Consider the following 22,400-nt stretch of genomic DNA (forward strand, 5'->3'; position numbering starts at 1 on the left):
CCACAACCAACACAGGCTGATTAGTGGGCAGGTTGCTCTTTTGTGGACAGACTTGCCCAAGGGACACGGGATCTTCCAATGCCTGCCGGGGCGAAACTGAAGCCAAAAAGGGGGGCAGGTATCACAACAGGGTTACAGTGAAATCTGGGAAGTATGTCTCCCTACTAGAGATCAAACCACACCTTGAAACCCCACAGGAAAGATGCTAAAGCAAGAAGACACGTGCCTGTGGACCCCTAAGCCTCCACACCTCTGCTCATCATTGTTGTCACTGCTCGAATTTAAGAGACCTGCAGGGAACAATGTGGGTCTTGCAAAACAGCCTAGTATTCACGTTTAAAGAAAAAATATATACTTTTTTCTTTCCCTACTTCCTAATCCCTTAGTTTAAAAATACAATTTAGCTATTTTTACTGTTGTCTCAACTTTTTAGTTAGCTCATATTAAGTTTATTGCAATCATTCTTAATCCCTAATTTTCCACCTTCTTACTACTTCACCCATTTCTCATATTCCAGCATTCATTTACATTCTAACGATTTCACTTACGCACCCAGAAAATGTTTATTGTCTCGTATGTATCAGGCAGTGTGTCAGGTGTTGGGGCACAGTGGTAAGATCTCAGCGAATTACAGGACATGCTCGGTCAACTCTTTTTGGAAAGTGAATTTTGAAAATTTTGCTCATCGTCCAACACATGCATATACAATCTGTCCGTCAAAAGGAAGATCCTTGGGGCACCTGGGTGGTTCAGTCGGTTAAGCATCCGACACTGGTTCAGATCACGATCTCAGAGTTCCTGGGTTCGAGCCCAGAGTAGGTAGGGCTCTGTGCTGACAGCTCAGAACACAGAGCCTGCTTCTGATTCTATGTCTCCCTCTCTCTCTGCCCCTCCCCTGCTTGTGCAATGTCTCTAAAATAAATAAACTTAAAAAAATTTTTTAAATAAAAAAGAAGATCCTTTCTGTCATGTCTGTAGGCCACATGAACACAGTACAAAGCTTTGGCAAGTAAGAGCCGTAACCACTTAGAGCTTATTCTGCACCGGGTATTGTTCTAAGTTCTTGACATATATTAACCGATTTAATCCTCTCGAGCCATTTTACAGTTGAGAACACTTGGGCCCAGCAAGCCTAAGTGACGTTTCTAAAGTTACACAGTAGTGGAGCTGGCCTTGACCGCAGGCAGTCTGGCTCCCGATTGCCATTTTTCTGACCCCAGTGGGGCTGAGGCCTCCTTAAGGTCTGCTTTCCACACAATGGAATTTACAACAGCAGGAGGCAAGTAGAGGCATTTGTGGCAGAAATTATATTCCAATAAACACGGCTCATGGCTCATCCTGATAAGGATGGAATGGGCTTTGGAGAATTTCATACGGTCATGAAAATAAACATGTGATTTTGACCTTCCAGAAGTGACAAACTATTCAAAGTATCCCATTTTTATCTTTTCCTCGTTTCTTCAGCCTTCACTTTAGATGGTGATGTCCTGGCAGAATTTGGCTCAAAACTGGCAGTGGCTTCCCAACCTTAAGTGCAGAGACACATACAACCTGGGAATAGGGACACGTCTACCTTTCAAACTAAAAAAAAAAAAAAAAAAAAAAAAAAGACAGTTGCGCTGCTTACAAAAGCTTATAGCATCCTGCACAAAACTCCCTCACCTTTTTCACGCATGTCGCAACCCAAGTCCAGAAAGGTTAAGTAAGGTTTGCCAAAAGCCACAGAGCTGAACCTTAGTATCTTCTCTAGGCACATAATCAACCTGTTCTTCCTGATGAGTCAACTCCTGCGTCTTGGGTCCCACGGTCATTACAGGTATTACAAACGGTGGTCCCTAGACCACAGCATTGGCATCATCTGGGAGCTGGTTCACAATGAAGACTCGGGCCTCACCCGCACCTGCTGAAGCAGGTGATCCACATGAATAAAGCTGGAAAGGGGCTGGGACGGTCACTAATTCCGTTTTCTAGATATCGTAGTTACAGGAGAGGAGCTGTTGTGGACTAGAAACACATCAATCTCTTGAAAGGTATTTTCCCAGCCTCACCTTGTAACCGAGCTTAAAATTATCTTCCCGATGCAAAACAATCTGCAGTTTGATTTAAGGTACATGTAGGCTTTTTAAGGCTCAGTCTTTCCTTGGTGAGCCGATATTAAGGCTGCAGATGTACAAAACTATGTTTCTTAGGAGACCCAAAAAGAAATGGCCAATAGTCCCACCATCTTTACAATGACTCATGCTGGTATCTTTTCTTCAGAGCGGGCTGACGGTCTTTCCCGAATCCCAGCAAGCCTCTTTAGCACAGACAGCAAACATAAATCTCAGCCCAGCTCCTGCCCCAGTTAACATGAAGTAATCAAATAGTAACAGCTACCGCTTACATGGTGCTTACGATGTGTCTGGTGCTGTCATGATAGATTAAATAGATCAAAAGCTCACTGAATCTTCACAGCAACCCTATGTTACGGAGGAGTACAGCGACGCAGAGAGGTTAAGCGGCTTACCCAAAGCCACACAGCTAATTCATGGCGCGGATTCGAATTCAGGCTGTCTCCAGAGGCCATGCTGGTGACCAGAGCACCACGCTGCCTCTCAAGATTCAAATTAATGCTGCCCAAGGTTCCAAGAGTCCCTTATTAAGACGCTCTCATGATAAAGACTGATCTTTTACTTAGGAGAATGTAGTTCACTTCCGAGACCTTATTCGACAAAACGGAAAAGAGGGAGGCCGGCAGCGCTACAAAGACGCGATTTTACAAAGCTAAAACATTACCTCTGGTCTCTCATTCTTGGTGGTGATTGCAAGACCAGGCGGTCTGCTGCACGGAAGTACTTTTAAACGTCCTTCTGCCTGTGATTGGAACCGGCTCCAACATTAAAACTGCATCATGTTTGCATTAATAAGAAGCAGTTGTGAACTCCAAGGATTCGTGATATTGCCGGCTTTGCTTATCTATCAAATCTGTGGTCTAATCTCTCTTTTTTAGCTGCAGACAGCTCTTTTTCTAAATGAAATCTTAAGGACGATTGCAATATACGTGACTGCACAAGACCTTGTGCTTTGGCGAGAGTGAAGAGGGAAAATGATCTCGACCTCCACCCTCCACCTCGGCGTCCCCTGAAGGCGTGTCCCTAGAACTCTAGAGTCCCGGACACGCAGAATGAAAACTGCCACAGGCATCAGAAGGAGCCGCTTAGCATGTGCCCTATTCCAGCTTTCCTTAGGCCTCCCCGCCTGACCCCACACACGACGTCGTTCGCCTTCTACCGGGAAGACTGCACAGCATCTGAATTCTGCTGTGGAGCTGAAGGGAAGAAAAGTCTTGATGCACATTTGAACAGGGCACTGTCCAGCGTTTGGCAAAACAGAAATGGGTCACAGAAACACAAGGAAGGGTCACATTTCCAACCACAAAGTAAGCCACAGGCGTGCTAGGGGTATAAACAGTCAGATATATATATGCTCAATGGAGAGCAAATCTTGATTTTTGTTCTTCGGTTACTTCTGTCTGCCCTGGAAACACAAATCAAAGTGACACAACCGACAATCCTGACCAACCTGTTCACCACAACACGGATCTCCGAGTGGCTGGCTAGTCACCACTGCCGAGCCATTATCCTTGTGGGCGCATATAAACAAAACTGAAATGTAGGAAAGGTAGTATTTAAGGTAGTTTTAAGCGCTGACCGCCCACAGGGAGAATGGCAAAGTGGTTCCCAATATGGTGGCATTTGTGGAACCAGATGTCAGAACCTTCAGATCCCCCAGGAACCCTGTGAACCATTTCCAGCCGCTCCCGGGCCCAAACTCAATGGCCATTAAGTAATGCCTTTGAGTAAGAGAACATGAAAGCCCAGCTCCCTTGCCCAGGGTGGGTCAGGACAACTTTGAGGCAGACTGAACCTTCCAGAGTCCCTGTCCACTTTGGGACTTTGCCTGACTCTTGCTTGGCTCCCTTCCCCGTCCTGGTTCCTTCTTCTGTTCTCCTAGGGACACTTCGTTTATAATCACTTGCACATGAATTCCCATCTCAGGGTCTGCCTCTGGGAAACGCCCCCTAAGAGACCACACCACCCAGCTCACTACCCAGCTGGCCGTCACCGTGAATCACGTGACCTCCCCAGTGGTGGCTCTGGCATGCAGTTAATTAACACAGTATCTGCCACACCCTTTTCCTACTACAAGTGTGTCCAGAATCTTTAGCCTAAATTGATCTTATTTGATTGAAAGGGTGGGGCCCTAAACCTAAATATTATACAGTCTCAGTTGAGAAGAAGGTATAGGGCATGGCACGTTTGGGTTAAATAAATGTTACATTAAAAAAAAACAAAACCTTCCCATGATGCAGTAGTGTGTTTCCCTCACCAAGCTGGGCATAAATGCTTTAAATAAATCTGTGGAGAGTGGAGTTTGTCTCTCAAAGGTCACAGACTTGCAGTACCGAGGAGCTATAAAACCGTACTAGAGGTGAAAGGTGAGAACTCGCACATGTGTTAAGACAGACCTTGAAAGCTTTTTATAAAGAAAAAAATGTTATTTTTTGAGAGAGCACAAGAAGGGGTGGGGCTGGGGGGGTGGGGGACAGAGGATCTGAAGCGGGCTCTGTACTGACAGCAGCAAGCCTGATGCGGGGCTCAAACTCACCAACCTCAAGATCATGACCTGAACCAAAGTCGGATGCTCAACCGGGCACCCCCAAAGTTGCTTTCTGACCAGATTTTTTCCATGAGCTTACTTTCTTGTAATTCTCCTCACTCTGTGGGTTTGCACGTGGCAAAAAATGTGTGGGTTCCCTTGGGTTCCACTTATTCTGAGACCTGTGAAGCAAGCCCACCCTGTGGGATGTGAACCGTGATCGACCCAGGGGGATGCGGTGACCCGGATGGGGCCGGCCTCCCGTCACTGCACACCTGAGCTTCCACAGACACGTGACAGCACGGCTCACCTTTATTCCCAGGGCTTCTCCAGAAATGACAGCAACTGTCACGCCATCCTTACTGGGTTTAGGGATTTCTTTACTTTTCAGTTCCTGGTACTGAGGCTCCACCATCTTCTCCGAGCTTCTCAAATTAACCCACAGCTGTAGGCCGTGGGCTGGCTCCTCCGAGCAAGGCATCTCCGCGTGCAGAATGCCCCGGCCCGCGGTCATCCACTGCAAAGGGGAGACCCACAAGAAGGAAATGTCACCCGGCCTCTAAGGAGCCTGCGGGGGGGGGGGGGGGCAGTTAGGTCATGGGGACGACGCAAGGCACCTTACAGGTGCCGCTTTCGGAGTCCCTGGGCGTCGTGAGGAGTAACCAGGCGACAGTGACCATTGCTGAAGCCTTTTCCGGGATTCCAAAAGCTTCCCAACCTTCCTCACTTAAATTCAAAGCGTCAGCTCTGAAATTCACACAAATGGAAGAATCTTCTCTTTGGGATCCCCGAGTCTTCGACTGAGCTCTGGGATGGGGGGGGGGGGGGGAAGCTGCAGGCAGAGGGCACACCGGGGTGCACTCTGGGTAGACACACCTTAAGTGAAAAATAAGACCCCATCGGGCTGCGGGAGAAGCCAAGCGGCGCTGCGGTTAGGGCGGAGGCCCCGGCCGGTCCGACACGGAGCGCCGGCACTGGGGGAGCCTGCACAATCGTCCCAAACCCAGAAGAGGCAAGCGGGCTTTGCTGTCCCCACACCGGCAGACCGTGAGCCGAGGGCCACCCTCCCTCCGTAGGGAGAAGCGCCCGGGGAGAGGCGCTTCCTGCGGCAGAGGGCAGTGCCTGGCACGGGCTGCAGCTGGGAGCCGTCACGCCAGTACTCGCGGCAGCGAGCGGGAGGCCACTCGCGCGGGCCCGCCGCCGCGTGCGTGGGGGCCTACGGCTGCGTGGGGGGGCGAGGGGGCCTGCCGCGACGCGCGGAGGCTCCTGGCATGCGCTGCGCCGCGGCAGGTGGCTCGCGGCTGCCCGCTCGGTTCCGGTCAGGGAGCCCTCGCGGCGTGAGAGACGCCCGTCGCCTCCGCTGTCGTGCAGAGTCTTCGAGCGTTTGTCCGTTTCTTTACTGAGAGCACGTCAGGGGCCAACCCGAGACGCCAACCTGGGCATCTGGGGATGAAGGGATGGAACGTGGCCGACAGGTTTCCTGCCTGTCTTAGCTTGCGTCCGGCCACAGAAATCCTGACAAAAGGCCTTAAGGCCAAGTATTTATGGGGGGGAGAGGGGGGTTGCTGCAGGAAGCACGGTCGACGTGGGAAACAGCGAGCTAGGCAGGAGAGAAGGGTGTGAATGAGCAGGGGACATCTGTGGGCACCTGGGGCTCGGCCCCACCGCGAGCGGGGCAGACCGGTGCACACAGGGGTGGGGGAGGCGAGCCGTCTACCCCCCAACTCCCGACCCTCTTGGACAACAGTTCCTCGGGGGGTGTTTAATCCCCAGCACGCCCGGCTGCCGAGAAAGCCCTCAGGCAGAGCAGCGGCACGGGAGACGGGCGGCCACGCACACTCATGGGGGCTGTTGCCACCTGGCCTCAGGCGGGCCAGACGGCGAGGACGCAGGCCGTCGACAGCGTCTTCCAGACGGCCACGGTGGGGGAGACAACTCCATAAACAATCAAATAATCGCCGGCATATGCTTGCACCTGGGGCACTGGGGGGCACGGCAGGTGTGTGTGAGAGCACGTGGAATGGCCTGCCTGTTCCAGGCAGCTCGGCCGAGGGTGCAAGCTTCAGGCCGAGACCCGGACAGGGAGCGAGAAGTGACCAGGGTTAGGGGGAGAGGGAGGTATTCCACACAAGGGGAACGGCACGCGGAAAGGCTCTGGGGCAAGAAGGAGCAGGATCAGCCCCAACCTGCAAGCAGGCCGGGACACATCTAGATTGATTTCCATCTTCCATTTGAGAAGACCGATTAAACTTAGCCCAGGGGTCTGCAGACTACAGCGCAGGGGCCAAACCCAGCGGGCCACTTGGTTCCCTACGTTCAGTTTTCCTGGCGCACAGACGTGCCTGCTCACGGACGTGCTGCCTGTCTGCTTTTGTGCCGTAAAGGCGGAGTTGAGGAGCTGCCACACGTCGGGCACTATGACCACAAAGCCTAAAACATCGCCACCTGGTCATTAGAGAAAGCAGCTGCTGCCCCCCGCTCTAAGGCAGTGAGGGAGATCTCCGTGCCCTTCGTGCCGCACGGCTTCCATCTGACGGCAGCCGGTGCTGGTCCTCAGGGATGTGTCCTGCTGCTTGCTTTCCTGTTTCGTTTATAGCTCAGCTCTCCATATTTTCGATCTACTTTTTGTACCTTCTTCATCCTTTTTTAGGCACAACCTAGTTTAGCAGCAACTTTCTTAATATGGCCCACCTATCGGATTTGGAGGGGGGGAAAACAGATTTCCCTTTTTCTTTTTTATTTTGAGAGAGCGCGAGAGAGTGAGCACAGGCACATGCAGAGGAGGGGCAGAGAGAGAATTCCAAGCAGCCTCCACGCTGTCAGCGCAGAGCCCAGTGTGGGCTCGATCTCACAAACCATGAGATCATGACCTGAGCTGAAATCAAGAGTCAGACACTTAACTGACTGAGCCACCGAGGCACCCCCAGATTCCTCTTTTCAACCTCACCATTTACTAGCTCTGATGCCATGGGCATCTCTTTTTTTAACATCAGTAAATCCCCACTCTCTCATTTTAAAAATGAGGTAAAAAGAATACTTACCTTAGATTATGTGTATGAAACTGCTTTCAATTTCATGTTCATGAAACACCACGATGCAAATATCTGCAGTTATCACTCCACGAGATATGTAAATAACCCCAGAAAGTTCCTGACACAGAGTTCAGACTTACAAACCCAGCAAAGAACACCCAAGCATTCCCTGGAGATTGAAACGTGTCTCAAACAAGCCCAGGATGGCGGCAAGGTTTGGGTCATCGTCTTAAGTGACACTACCGACCCCTGCGAACAAGTTGGCAGATAAACAGTGCAATGTTGCAAACGCAGCAGAAAGGTCTAGAAAGATGACAACTGAAACTGGTATGCCGACTTTGGCAATGGGGACATCATGCGTGACCACTGTCTGAACGGCTTCGGCAGGGGTCTGGGTGGAGGTTGTGAGGCCAGCACTGATTTCAGTGAGTGAAGGATAAAATGGATGAGGAGGTTAAGATAATCATTCTTGATTATGCTTTGGAGAAACTTAAGAGAAGGACTAGTTGGGAGCTAAAAAGTGATTGAGGGGGGTCAAGGAAAGCTTGAGAGAAGAATACAAGACACCTGTGCAGGTTTCTAGGCTAAGTGGAAGGATCCACAGAAAGGAAGAGGTCAAAAATACCCAAGAGACGGGGAGGAAAGCATGAATGTACTAGAAGTGGGTGAGACGAAGCATGTACACCCACAGATGATTAAACCACCAGCAGTTCCATGTCCTTGGCCATACCTGCAGGTCTCCTGGGTTCATCTGACCAACATGTCCACAGAAGTCTTCATGGGCCATGCTGCCCCCTTCCAGGAGGTAAGATACCTTTGAGAAAACAAGCAGAAGAAAAAGTAGGTGTTTGGCCAGCTGTGAAGAACCGTTCACTTTTTCCACAGAAAATGTGGTGAGGAAAGTGTCAGGAGCAACGAAGACAGTAGGGCGAGCTGAGGGAATGAATCTCAGTGAAAGGGCCGTGCTAGCCCATACGACGCCTTTGAGAGAGGGGGGAGGGAGGGAGGGAGGGAGAGAGAATCCCAAGCAGGCTCCACACTGTCGGTGCAGAGCCCGACACCAGGCTCGATCTCACGGTTTGTGAGATCACGGCCTGAGCCGAAATCAAGAGTTGGACGCTTAACTGACCGAGCCACCCAGGTGCCCCAAATTCATATACGTTAAAGTCAACTTTTCTAGGGGCATGTCCATGCTAAGAACAGAAAGAAATTCTGTATTGTTCAATAGAGTAGCCATTAGCCACTAGCCACGTGTGGCCGTTGAAATTTAAATCAATTAAAGTGAACGAAAATTAAAAATTCATGGGCCGCCTGGGTGGCTCAGTCGGTTGAGTGTCAGACCTCGGCTCAGGTCACGATCTCACAGTTCGTGAGTTCGAGCCCCGTGTCGGGCTCTGTGCTGACGGCTCGGGGCCTAGAGCCTGCTTCCGATTCTGTGTCTCCCTCTCGCTCTGCTCCTTCCCTGCTCACACACTGTTCCCCTCTCAAAAATAAATACAGATTAAACAATAATTAAAAAAAAATTCAGCTCCTCAGTTGTACTAGCCACATTTCAAGGCCAAATCCCTGCCTCTCCCCTTCCTTTTTGGTAATCAGCCTGCCCACAGAAAGCAAGTGCCTCTGGGAGGGGCCAGCCCTCATGGCAGTGGCCTTCAGGGGTCCAGCACAGCCAGTGAGATCTGAATAAAGTCTGCCTAAGTTTTGCATACAGTATTTGGAAGCCCAGCTGCATGTAGAGAGAAGCCACACTCTCCAATATCAGCTATCTCGGAAACAAAGTGTTTTTCGTGTGTCTGCCATCTTTCTCTTTCATCTTCTCAAATGGCTCAGAATTCATGCTGGGAAAACAGGCCATCATTTATTATGCCTCCTCATACCCCAAACTAAGGGCAATTAAAGACCCGACACTGGGAAGCTGCTGAAATCTTATAGTGTAGCCTTACAATAAACCCCTTCTTCTTGAACCAGCTTCGTTGGATGCCACTTCCTGAAACTAAAGACTTATCGGGCACTTAACGACAATAGAAATCAGGGCTGGTTGACATGAGGACTCTCCACATGTCATCCTGCCGAGCGATGACAATGAGGTACACTGTGTACAGAATGGCCTCAGCAGGTGACAGGCAGATGGCTACAGAAATTGGAGGTTCTAGGTTGTGATGGTCAACGTGACTGGGCTAAGAGACACCCAGATACATAGTAAAATACCACTTCTGGGTGCATCTGTGAAGGTGTTTCTGGAAGAGAGTAGCATGTGAATCGGTAGCCCGAGTGAGGAACATTGCCGTCCCCAGTGCGGGTGGGCATCATCCAATTTGCTGGGGGCCCAAAGAGAACAAAAGAAGGGTGAATTCTTCCTCTCTCTTCTTCAGCTGGAACATCCGTCTTCTGTCCTCAGACATCGGAGCTCCTGCTTCTTGGCCTTGGGACGCTGAGACTTCACACCAGCAGCAACCCCTGTCCCATCTCCCATTCCCCTGTTCCCCGCCCCGGGCCCTGCCCCCAGTTCTCAGACTTGGGCCTCAGACTAAATTATACTACCAGCTTTCCTAGCTCTCCAGTTTGCAGAGGGCAGATGATTATGAGACTTCTCCACCTGCATAACCGCGTGAGCCAGCTCCTATAATAAACCCCCTCTTGTACATCTCTATACATCCTAGTGGTTGTTTCTCTGGAGAACCCTGACTAGATTCCTACTCTCAAACCCCCACAGGGCAACTTGCTATACTAAATGGCAACAGTGCAACATTGGCACAGGACGAGAAGAGGCCCATTTGCGGGTGAATTTGTATGATGACAGCAATTCCAAATCAGGGGAGCAGGGGCGCATTTTTCAATAAACAGTATTGGAACAAAGGACTGACCATATGAGAAAAGAGAGTAAGCCCCGCCCCCACATATGGAAACATGTTCCAAATGGACAAAGATTTAAATGTTAAAAATAGGCTTCTGAGATTTAAATCTAAGAAGGCAACAAGAATACAAAATGTCAGCACAAACCTATCTTTGGAATGTTTATTATAATAGCAAAAAGACAGGAGAACATTCTGCAACTGTTAAAAAGTGATGGAGATGTCTATTCACCGACACAGAAAAATGAGATACTATTTAATCAAAGCAAGTAGGTTACTGAACAGGAATTTTACTTAAAGGGGTCACATGCAATGTTGAGTTTAAATGGGTTCATTTAAATAAAATCATACCCCATCATGTTAGGACGCACCTGGAGATGCCCGGATGAACACACCAAAACGTGGACAGAGGTCATCTCCAGATGGTGGAATTGCAAACACATTTTATTATCCCCTTCCCACTTTTCTGACAGTTTGGGTTTTCCACAATGAGTCGTTTACTTTTTTATAATGGAAAACACTTTTTTATTTTACGAAAATATAAAGATATTACCACTGATCAGTGAACAAAAAGAAGTGATATGCTTTATTCTGCAGAGAAGCTGGTGACTATTTGTTCCCTCTTTGGGCGAACCGGGGCTGGCCAAGAAGGCAGTGAGACAGAAGGGAAAACACAGAGAATCGGAAGAATAGCGCCATCCTATGGAAGAGAACAATGTAGCTAGCTCTGACTTTCATATGTTACCACGCAGAAAAGACCTGGGACTCCTATAGAGGCCAAAACAGGAATGAAGGACTTAGGACCTCATACAAAGCTTAAACATTAACAAGGGGAGGGGTGCCTGGGTGGCTCACTCAGTTAAGCGTCAGACTTCAGCTCAGGCCACGATCTCAGGTCACGAGTTTGAGAGCCCCACACCGGGCTCTCTGCTGTCACCACGGAGCCTGCTGCAGATCCTCTGTCCTGTCCCTATCTCTGCCCCTCCCCTGCCTGTGCTCACCCTCGCTCTGTCTCTCTGAAAAATAAACTCAAAAAAAGCATTGATGAAGAGAAATAAAAAGCTTCCAAATCTCAAACAACTAGAAGAAACAGTGTCTAGAATTGCTTTCCTTTTCCTGTTATGCATACATGTTTAATTAAAATAACTGCATAACAAAGGCAATTCTCATTCTCTTTGGCCTCAAGCTCTGGGTTCTCAAAGGAGTCTCTTTCAAATCGTATTCTTTCCATCCCCAAAGATTTTTCAATTATCCAAGCCTAGGGACTTTCAAGTTGTTAATCATCTAAAAATACGTCAGGCAACTTTAAAAAGTAAATTGTAGTGAGCATGACTCATTTAAAGATGAAAATTTATGTGGACACCAAGAGAGGGGTGTGTGTGTGTGTGTGTGTGTGTGTGTGTGTTGCAAGTTTTATTTTAGAAAGCGATGCCAACACTGTTTCTCAAAGACTGAGAATTTACCCCATTCTCTGGTAATACAAAAGTAAACATCATTTCTCCCATTCTAAGTACTATAAAATCTGAATTAGAGAAGTCTGGTTAATGAGGCTTTACTGAGCCCATAATGCCTACCTTTTACTTCTTAAAGCAAAAAACCATACTTTTTGCCATTGGGAGGAAAGAAAAATCGGAAACCAAGGACCCTTTATTTATGATTATCTTTGATTTATTTCTTTGTCCTAAGTGCTGTAAATGCCACACTGAGATCTCAAGTTTAAGCGAATTCCTGCGCAGGATTTTTCTAAACGCAAGCAGTGCTCTGAGAGTCGACACGATCCAGATGATTTTTTAGGACGTCACATAATCGCAAACACCTGGAGAACGGCCGTGGGTGGCTGACGGAATTGGGGGCGTTATGTTTAAACTCAAGAGTTGCGTGTGTCTAATTAAGAAATCTGTAATCAGAAACAGGTGTTTTCTGCAAGAGGGTCCATGCTGCCTGATCCGGCTCCGTCCTTTCCTCCTTCTTCGTCCTCCACTTTCCATGGGTCTTCACCGAACACCTCTGCTTCCTCGTCGGTTCTTACCTCTTCGTGTGTTTGTATATTTGGAAGGAGAGAAACAAAAAGCCAAAGCAGGAACGAAAGAAAAGTGGCACTTGCGATGTGAAATTGAAGCAAGGTGTACCTCCAGGAGCTATAAATTAATCCTGCAGAATCACAGCACAAGATACCATAAAGTTTGTTTCTTTCTGGTATTTAAGGAGGAGGAGTGTGCTGACCTCAATGTTTCTAGATGCAAGACTTTTTCTTTAAAGCAAAAAGTTGACGTTATAGGTAAAACTATATTTTCTTTTAATTTCCAGGTGCCCCAAATGGTGGCTGTTTTTCTATTGGTAGCTGAGTAGGAAAAAGAGAAAAACAAAACACAAACATGAATTGAGGTCACGGCTGTTACCAGAGGCCAGCAAGGAACGTATTGCATAACAGAAGCGGCTAGTGGGTCTTCAAGGATTCTTCAAGGATAGAAATGTAATGTTTGAACCCATGCAGTTAAGGACCCAAGTTATTTTACAAAAATGTTTTAATCAGTTGCGTAAATCACTGAGAATTCTCAAATATCACCGCACTAAATAAGCCCATCCAATCTCGACCCCACATAAACACCTTGGTAAGTGCCAGAAGGCAGCTTGAACAAAAAAGGAAAAGATAACCAACATGGTTTTTGGGTATTTGGCCAAATATTTTAAAGGCTCTCCTGGGGCCTGCCTTGCCATTTCCTGCCACAACCCTGTCTGGGGGCCAATGCTGGGGGGGGGGGGAAGGGGGCGCTCTGGCCCTGAAGGCGTGGCCCAGCCTCTGGGAACCACTCAGGCTCCCCCGAGGGAGTCTCGGGTTTGTCACTTACTAGGTGTGAAATGTGGGGCAAGTCCTTTAACTTCAGGAGGCCCGGTTTCCTCAAGTACAATGTGGACAGAGGAGATGAGCTCGCCAAGCGTGGTGAGTTCTCAACGAGGTAATGAGTGCAAAAGTTCCTGGCACATATCAAGTGTTCGGTAAGTTCTAGAACTGGCACTCCTGCCACACTTCCACGGGCAGAGATCCCACTCGGGGGTCTTCCCTCTTGCTTCCTGGAATGTATTTCTCCCGATAGTCTCGTGGCTCGTTTCCTCACTTTGTTCAGGCCTCTGTTCAAACATCACTGCCTAAGAGGGGACACCCCCCACCAGCCCATCACATTGGTCGGTCTATTCTTTATCCTCTGCTGGTTTGTTCCTTCTCCCTAGCTTCTTCCCAGAGGGACCCTACAATATAGAATTACTTAGTTGTTCATTGCCTTCCCTAAGAAAGGGTAACCTCCCTGCCATCTTGGCGGCAACAGACGTGTTGTGAGGTCTGACGGAGTTGCAAAAACAGCCAGGACTGCCAGCTGCGAGGACTTCAGGCGAACTGGCCACCTCTGGCAAAGAAGAGGGTCTTTGTGCTGCTGTACGCAAAGATGACAACGGGCCTCGTGGTTCCTGGGTGAGGTGGAGAAGAGGTGGGGGGGCGGGGCGGGGGACAGGCAGCCACAGGTTCCTGACAGGACGTGCTCCCAGGGTCCTTCCTTGGTGTGGACGTGGGAGAGTTCCACCCAACAATGGCTAACTACAGCGAAAAGAACTGATTTAAAGGCAATTTTCCTTTTATATTTTTCTGTTGCTCCCGTTCTCAAAAGTCTCCAAAATGCACTCATTTTCCTTTCCCTAGGAGTAAAATTTCTGACGCGCACATCAAGGTTCTTTAACAATCATTTCCTGAATCTAACTACTCAGGTGAGCTGAATCGCAGACTTCCTCAGAACCTTCCAGCTGCTTCTAGGACCCCAGGGCCAGGAATGCCCTTTCTCTTCAAACCCCACTCAGGATTCAACCTTTCGTGGAGTCTCTTCAGTCAAACTACCGCTGGCTCCTCGTGTAATCATCAGGCTAACACCACCTACATCTCTTAAAACTGTGGTCAAGCAGGGTGCCTGGGTGGCTCAGTCGGTTAAGTGTCCGACTTCCGCTCAGGTTGCCATCTCATGGTTCGTGGGTTCGAGCCCACGTCGGGCTCTGTGCAGACAGCTCCGAGCCTGGAGCCTGCTTCGGATTCTGTGTCTCCCTCTCTCTGTGCCCCTCCCCTGCTCATGCCCTGTCTCTCTCTCACTCTCAAAAATAAATAAGCATTTAAAAAATTAAGAAGAAAAACTGTGGTCAAGGTGTTCACGTCGTTCGTTTTACTTCCTGTGTCATATTGAAGGGGCCTCCAGGGAATGGTTTGCCGACTTCTATGATCACCCAAATTTCCCACATGCAAAAGCCTAGTGTCTGCAGCCAGGGCGAGAGTGGGTCGTTGGAAGTATTGCTGCTTAAGAGTGCCCTCTGCTGATCCTAAAGATGTGTGCACGCTGTTTTTGTCCTACCAGACCTCACCGGAACAGGGAGGGGGCTCTCTAACAGAGCCACTGAGAACCACGCATGTCTTCTAGCACGGGCATGGGGTCTCTGCTTCAGGACCGTGTGTCCCTGTGGCAGGCTGCCATCTAGACGTCAAGGGACCAGCTGTGTTGTGGTGTAGAGGGAAGTTTTCTGCTCACACGGTCTCTAGTCGAAAGCTGTCCAGACAGACAGCTAACAATGAAGGTTTGGCGCTCACAGAACTCTTGCCAAGTTAGGCTTAAGGGATGCACCTCTTGGTTTACTATTTTGTTAAGATTTCATTACGTTGAATTTAATTAAGCAGCTGACATCTTTTGTTGGGTGCATTACTCTTATTCTGATTCAATTCACTGCAAGGATTTAACTTCTCAAATTTTTGGCTAATGTGTTCATTGTGCTTGAGGTTTTTGGGCCACAGGTTCTGGACTTCAAGAAGCAATAAAACATTTTATAATAAGGGGGTCTGATATAGGGATGTCATTTTTTATCTTTTGTCTTTTTAAAATTTTTTTAAATATATATTTATTTTTGAGAGAGGCACAGAGTGTGAGCAGGGGAGGGGCAGAGAGAGAGGGAGACACAGAATCTGAAGCAGGCTCCAAGCTCCGAGCTGTCAGCACAGAGCCCAACGCGGGGCTGGAACTCACAAACTGTGAGATCACGACCTGAGCTGAAGTCAGACGCTCAACCGACTGAGCCACCCAGGCGCCCCTATCTTTTGTCTTTTTAAATAAACTTTTCATTTGGGGGTAATTTTAAATCTCTCTCTCTTTTTTTTTTTTTGCTTTCATTGCAGCTTGCACAAGGGAAAATGTCATCAGAAACTCATAAACAGGAAGTTAGAAAGCCTCCAGAAGGAACATACTTCCCTACCTTCAGGGAGCCACCACTCTAGCAGGGGAAACACTACTAAAACATGCAGGTAAGAGAAGTGAATACTAAAAAGAAGTACAATTAGTCCCCAAGGAAACACAGAAGATTCATTCTGATGAGCAAGAATCTGAAGGAATGGGGGCATCACTCATGGAGGAGGCAGCCCCCCAATGATTTTAAAATGTCTCGTTACTTTAAAATGTCTTCTTAACAGCTGTGTAGTATCCTTGTATGGATGCGTGTGTTTAAACCACTGGGGTGGGTGGGGCAAAAAAGTAGAGAAGGAGGAAAAGAATTTTGTGGGTTGTACTAAAAGGCCATGAGCAATGAAAGCAGGATTTTGTTAATTATCACATTATGACTAGATCATGAGTGGTCTCGTGGCTACAAGAAGTTAAATGATTGTGCTTAAACATGCAGGCAGTTAACCAACCTAATCCATTTCCTCATTGCACCGATGTTCAGAGAGATAAGAGCATTACTTCGCACTTACAGGTGGGAGATTCGGATCCCTGAACCACGAAAGCATTGGGCCCCACAGTAAGTAACAGAAAGACCGTGCGGTGTCCACAGCTGGAGACCTGTGTCACAGGGGGTGTCATTTCTAATGTTTTTAACTTGACAACGTCTCGCAACAACATCAGATGTATAGAACGGGAACTCTGTTCCAGAAGGAGTGGTGGCGTGGAAGACTGGACACATGTGGGCCCGGGATCAGATGGGCCTGCCCAATCCTGCCCTACATGGGCTGTGTGACCTTGATGGGTCACCGCTTCCCTGCGCCTCTGTTTCCTCATCTGTAAAATGGGGGAGCTGACAATTCCTACTTTTCAGGATTGCTGTGAAGCTTACAAGTAATGTATAGAAGGCATGTGAAACTAGGGGCGCCTGGGTGGCTCAGTCGGTTAAGAAGGCATGTGAAACTTCTCATAAAACTGGTAGCCGATGCGGCATGGCAAATTTCCTTTAGGTTTAGTCCTATAGGGTCAGGCATTTCATTTTAAGAGTGTCTACTGAGGCAGAACTCTGAAGCAGCTTTGCTAATAGTGTTGAAGATTTTTGCAAGAAGCTTTTTATCACGTCATGGCCTATGTTCGTTTACTCTGGACTTAATTTTAGTCTCACTTAAAAAGCGTTATCTGGCGACATAAAAGGACATTTAATGACTGGTTTACACTCTTTATCACACCCCCTCCTCCAAGGAGGAGAATTCTAGGAATGTTCTCTGCCTATAATCGTCATAGGGTAGGAGTGGGACAGAGGGGGAAGTCTGCTGGGAATTTATTTGGAAAACTTTTGAAAAACAGTTAACTGCTACTTTCCTTCGTGTGACCTATGCTTCCTGACATGGACCTGGGTTGAATTCTATGCTGCAGGACGCTCAGCTGCAACCCTGGCCTCTACTCACTAGATGGCACTAGCGCCCTCCAGATGGTATGATCAGAAATTGCCACACTGACCCCCTGTAGGCAAAGGCACCCCCAGATGAGAACCACTGGCATAGACACTCTAAAATCCAGACTTTTTTTAAAAACGTTTATTTATTTTTGAGACAGAGCGAGAGACAGAGTGCAAGAGGAGGAGGGACAGACAGAGGGAGACAGAGAGTCCGAAGCAGGCTCCAGGCTCCAAGCTGTCAGCACAGAGCCCGACGCGGGGCTCGAACTCTCGAACTGTGAGATCATGACCTGGGCTGAAGTCGGCAGCTCGACTGACTGAGCCAGCCAGGCGCCCCATTGAGATCATTTAGGCATACCCTAGAATCAAGGCATAAGTAAGAACACCCCAAATGCCCATCGACAGACAACTGGATAAACAAAATGTGGCATATCCATATGATGGACAATTATTCAGCCATTAAAAGGAATGAAGTTCTGACATGTTACAACTTGGATGAGCCCTGAGAACTTTTGCTAAGTGAAAGGAACCAGACACAAAAGACCAACACAGGATTCCTTTTATATGAAATGTTCAGAATAGGCAAATCCCCAGAGACAGACAGTATGGTTGCCAGAGCCTGGGGGAAGAAGAAAATGGGGAGTGACTTTGAGTAAGTATGGGCTCTCTTTTGGGGTTGATGAAACTGTTCTGGAATCAGAGGTGACAGTTGCACAATATTGTGAAAATACTAGAAACCACCAAATATTTTTTAAAAACTTTGTGAATATGTATTTGTATCTGCCATTATGTGCTTGTTTTCTAAGCACCATCTTTTGGACAGTGTAATGTGAATTCTGGAATTTTCTCTGAATTAGTGTAGTATGTAGAAGTAATCACTCAGTAAAATAGCCCATCTTTCCCCACAGTACAACTGAAAATAAACTATTTTTTTTAAAGAATAAAGGTATAGCCTTTGCTTTGTATACAAATCCTACACTATGCCATAATAATTCTGTCACTTTCCAACTGTCGTGGAGATTATTCTATATTAGAACATATCAAGCTGTGGCATTCTTCTTAACAGCTGTGTAGTATCCTTGTATGGATGCGTGTGTTTAAACCACTAGTTCTCTACTGGGGGTCATTTGGTAGCCCTTGTCCTCCAAAGCAGACAGTTGGCAATATCTGGAGACACTTTTTGTTGTCACCCCTGGCGGTAGGGGGGCGCTACTAGCATCTAGTGAGTAGAGGACAGGAAAGCTGCTTAACATCCTACAGTGCACAGGACCACCCCACCGGAAAGAATTCTCCTCCCAAAATGTTAATAATGCCCAGGTTGAGAGATTGGCTCAACTTTTAAAAAATGGAATAAACAGGGGCACCTGGGTGGCTCAGTCGGTTGGGCGTCCGACTTCAGCTCAGGTCATATCTCACAGTTCGTGATTTCAAGCCCTGCATCGGGCTCTGTGCTGACAGCTCAGAGCCTGGAACCTGCTTCGGATTCTGTGCCTCCCTCTCTCTCGGCCCCTTCCCCACTTGCGCTCTTTTTCCCTGTCTCTCAAAAATAGATATTTTAAAAATTCTTTTAAAAAAATTAAAAAATGGAATAAACATTTGTATAGTGAGCCTTTATTCTTACTTTGGTTTCTTTTTTTTCCCCCCAGAAAAGTATTGAGATTTCTAGAAGTAGGTTAAATGGGTTAAAGGGGAACGCCTTTTTCCTCTGAGGTACATGGGGCTCCCGTTGCTACAATGAAGGGGGTATTTCCTCCATTCTATCTGGTTATTGCTTTCCTGCAGGAAAGTGAGTGATTTTTGCATATTTATTTTAAATTCAGCAAGTTACTAAGAAGTTTTGGTTGATACTCTTAGCACAGTGGTGCCAAAGGGGTCTTGGGAGTGAGGATGGCTTTCTATAATCTGTTGCACCTCAACTCCAAACCATGCCAAATATACAAGCTACAACCTCCAAGCCTGCGCCATAAGCCCAGCTTCTGGAAACGTCCTGTGCCCTCCCTCCTCCTCCAGTCACGCCACCGCCCAGAGCTGGATGCAGTCACTGTGGGGTTTGCTTTTGTTAGCATAGTCCCACAAAGAAATAATTTTTCCTCCTCCTCTCCAACAGCTGTAACTCATATTAGTAGCTTCGAACTTTCCGGGGCGATATTAAATCATAATGGCGCTGGTAGACATTCTTGTCTTTTTGTTCCCTCAAATTAACAGGATTATGTCTAATATCTCAATGTTAGATGTGACATGGGAAGTTCACCGAACAATAGTCTTCATGATACTGAGAAAGTATCCCTCTTTCCCAGTTTTCCTAGAGTATTTTTTTCTTTCCAAAATGGGTTTTGATTTTTGTATTTGTTTTAAGAGAGAGAGAGAGCACATGTGCGGAAGCAAGCAGGGGAGGGGCAGAGAGAAAGGGGGAGAGAGAGAATCCCAAGCAGGCTCCACACTGTCAGCACGGACAAAGCCCGACGCGGGGCTCGAACTCATGAATTGTGAGATGATGACCTGAGCCAAGATCAAGAGTCGGAGGCATAACCGACTGAGCCACCCAGGTGCCCCATGTGTTTGATTTCGATCAGGCTTCCTTTTTACCCCCAGCTTTGATTCAACAATGGGATAGTGTGGTTTTGAGAGTACACAGCAAGGTAGGAAAAACAGGCTGTGTGGGAGACGGGGGTTTGATTCCAGCTGTGAGTTTTCGGTGTGAATCACCAGCACCCTTCCCTCCCTCTCCAGGATATGGTGCGGGCAGTGCATGCAAAGGCTGCTGGCCACCGTCCAGGAAATAGGAGTGTGGCTTTTCTGATGGGCACACCCTTGGAAACAGGACGGGTTTGTTCTCCTGAACAAAGTCAGAGAACCTGCTGAGGCTTGTAGTGAAAAACCTGGGGGGAAAAAACACTTCTAAGCCCAACTAAGAGCATAATAGACACCATCATCCTTAAATGTCCCTGACACATGATGATTTACTCCTAACTGTTCTTAAATGTAACCAAGCAGGAGTGACCGGGGACTTTCAGTGCTAAAACCAGGAAAGTCCCAAAGCTATAATTTAAACGATGATTTTGAAAGGCATACAACACGCTTCTTCTCAGAACAGGCGAAGAGAAGAGTTCATCAACAGCGTGCTGAACTTGAAGGGCTTCTTTTTCCAGCTCAACTCAACTTTGGCAGGGCATGGGTTCTTCAGTTGGTTCTGTTTCCCAGAAACCAGAGTTGCCCTAAGCAACTCAAGCTATTAGGCCTGACCAGAAATAGGTAAATACAAAAAGTTTCCACCCTTTACCACCCAGGCCTTTTGAAAACAATGCTTCCCAGAGGCCTAACTCCTGGCAGGAAACACTGACTGCATTTTCCCCTTCTTCTTGTGACCTCCAGCTGTAGCTCCTTCTCCAGGGCATTCCTGCTCCCTCAATTCTCCGGCAAATTTTCCACAGAAAATATACAGTTCTCCAAACCATTAAGTAGAAAACAACAACAACCGCTATAAATGGGTCCTCGCTCTTTCCCATCTGGTAGAATTATAGTACTTCCGGTTTGGAAGATCAACTAGATCATCTTAATGTGCTCACCAACCCCTCGGGGCTGTTGCTGAAATACGCCGTTGCGTGGGTCCCACTTCAGGTGATCGGAATTTTCTAGGATAATATTCTCCACATTTCTTTGATCACGTATCACTATTAGCTACAAAAAAAAAATGTGAGCATGCACTCATAATGCATATATCTATTTAGGTTGTGTATTCCCGGGATAGTACAACGTAATTTCATTTTTATTTTAACAAATCAATGGAAACCGGCACAGCACTGACTCATGTGGCACACAGCCTATTTTGAGGACCACTGATCCTGAAAACGCACCCATTATGTTAGCATTCAGCGAATGCTTGTATTTCTCCAGGCATAAGAAAATCACTCTGATTCAGGAAGCCTATTCTATGTTTTATATGTATATTGTAACACATATAATAAACATATATATGTATATATATATATAACATGTTATTACAAAGGTCTTCCTTCTATTGGTTTGTATCTATGCTTCGCATCCAAAGGTTTACCTTTGCGGGCATGCAAAATAAGCCTAATCCCTCTTAACACTACTGCAACTCCTATACCTGAAAACGGCCGGATTTCCTTGATAGACAAGAAGCTTCTCTAACACAGTAAGGATCCCAGCAACCCAACAGAAAAAAATAGGCCAAGGATATAAATATGTAAGGTAAACAAATATGTAAAAATGAAAACAAAAACATAACCTCGCTCAGCTAGGAAAAGGGAAACTTAAAACCACGCTGAAGTATTCTCTTTCATTTATCAAAACGGCAAAGAGCTGGAACAGCGGGATCAGCCTGTGATGTTGGTGTTGCTGAGGGAAGCCTGGCACCCACACACACTGCTGTGCTAACGTTGATTGGTACAACCTCCATGGCAGGTGCCTGATGAAGCCATTCAAGAGTCGTTGTTTGAATACTGGGAAAATGCTAACCTTATAATGGTAAATGAAAAAAAAAGAAAGAAAGAAAACAGCACAATACCAGAAAAAATATACTAGAAGGAAATTTATCCAAACAATAACGATATGTATTTCTGGATGGTAAGACAACATAACAAATGATTGGTTTTGTTGTTGTTGTTGTTTAGTTTTTTGAGAGACAGAGAGGGAGACAGAGATAGAGAAGGGCAGAGGGAGAGAGAGAGAATCCCAAGCAGGCTCCACACTCAGCTCGGAGCCCAGTGTGGGGCCCGATCCCATGACCTACACTGAAATCAAGAGTCAGACACTCAACCGACTGAGTCACCCAAGCACCCTTCTAGTTCTGTTCTTTATACTAATTAGCCTTTTCAAAATTTATACCAAGCCTGTAGAAAATGCACCAGGGAGGAGATGATGAGAGCCTATCAGGGGGCCTGGTTCTGAACTGCAGACTCTTAACGTCCACATTAAGAGACAGAAGAATGCTTGCCTTGCCTACACGCCTGGGAAAAACCGATACAGTTGATTCTGGGTATTCCAGGTAGTTATGTTCTATAAAGTTGCCATGACCATCGGATTCACAAACGCTGAACTGCTGCTCTTGGGGAAATACAGGGCCTAGTCCCTTTGAGCCTCTAACCACATTTTCATCAACCGATCAACATTGAACCTTGTTTTATGTGTGCTTCTGTTTAAAGACATCTCACGAGTAGGTGAATTCGTGAATACAGGATCC

At 47.2% G+C, this 22,400-nt stretch overlaps 1 protein-coding gene across 4 annotated transcripts in view; it reads right to left on the bottom strand.

Moving 5' to 3' along the window:
• Window positions 1-22,400, bottom strand: part of PIR (pirin) — a 90,562-nt gene that overhangs the window by 58,326 nt on the left and 9,836 nt on the right. For all 4 annotated transcript variants that reach the window (XM_030304782.1, XM_030304781.1, XM_030304785.1 and 1 more), the window contains exons 4-5: window positions 8,401-8,484; window positions 4,949-5,155 (exon numbers count right to left, since the gene is read on the bottom strand). In XM_030304782.1, the coding sequence (XP_030160642.1) occupies window positions 4,949-5,155; window positions 8,401-8,484 (291 nt within the window). The remainder of the gene's footprint in view (window positions 1-4,948; window positions 5,156-8,400; window positions 8,485-22,400) is intronic.

The sequence above is a fragment of the Lynx canadensis genome, chromosome X (genome assembly GCF_007474595.2).
Source record: "Lynx canadensis isolate LIC74 chromosome X, mLynCan4.pri.v2, whole genome shotgun sequence".
Classification (NCBI taxonomy): domain Eukaryota; kingdom Metazoa; phylum Chordata; class Mammalia; order Carnivora; family Felidae; genus Lynx; species Lynx canadensis.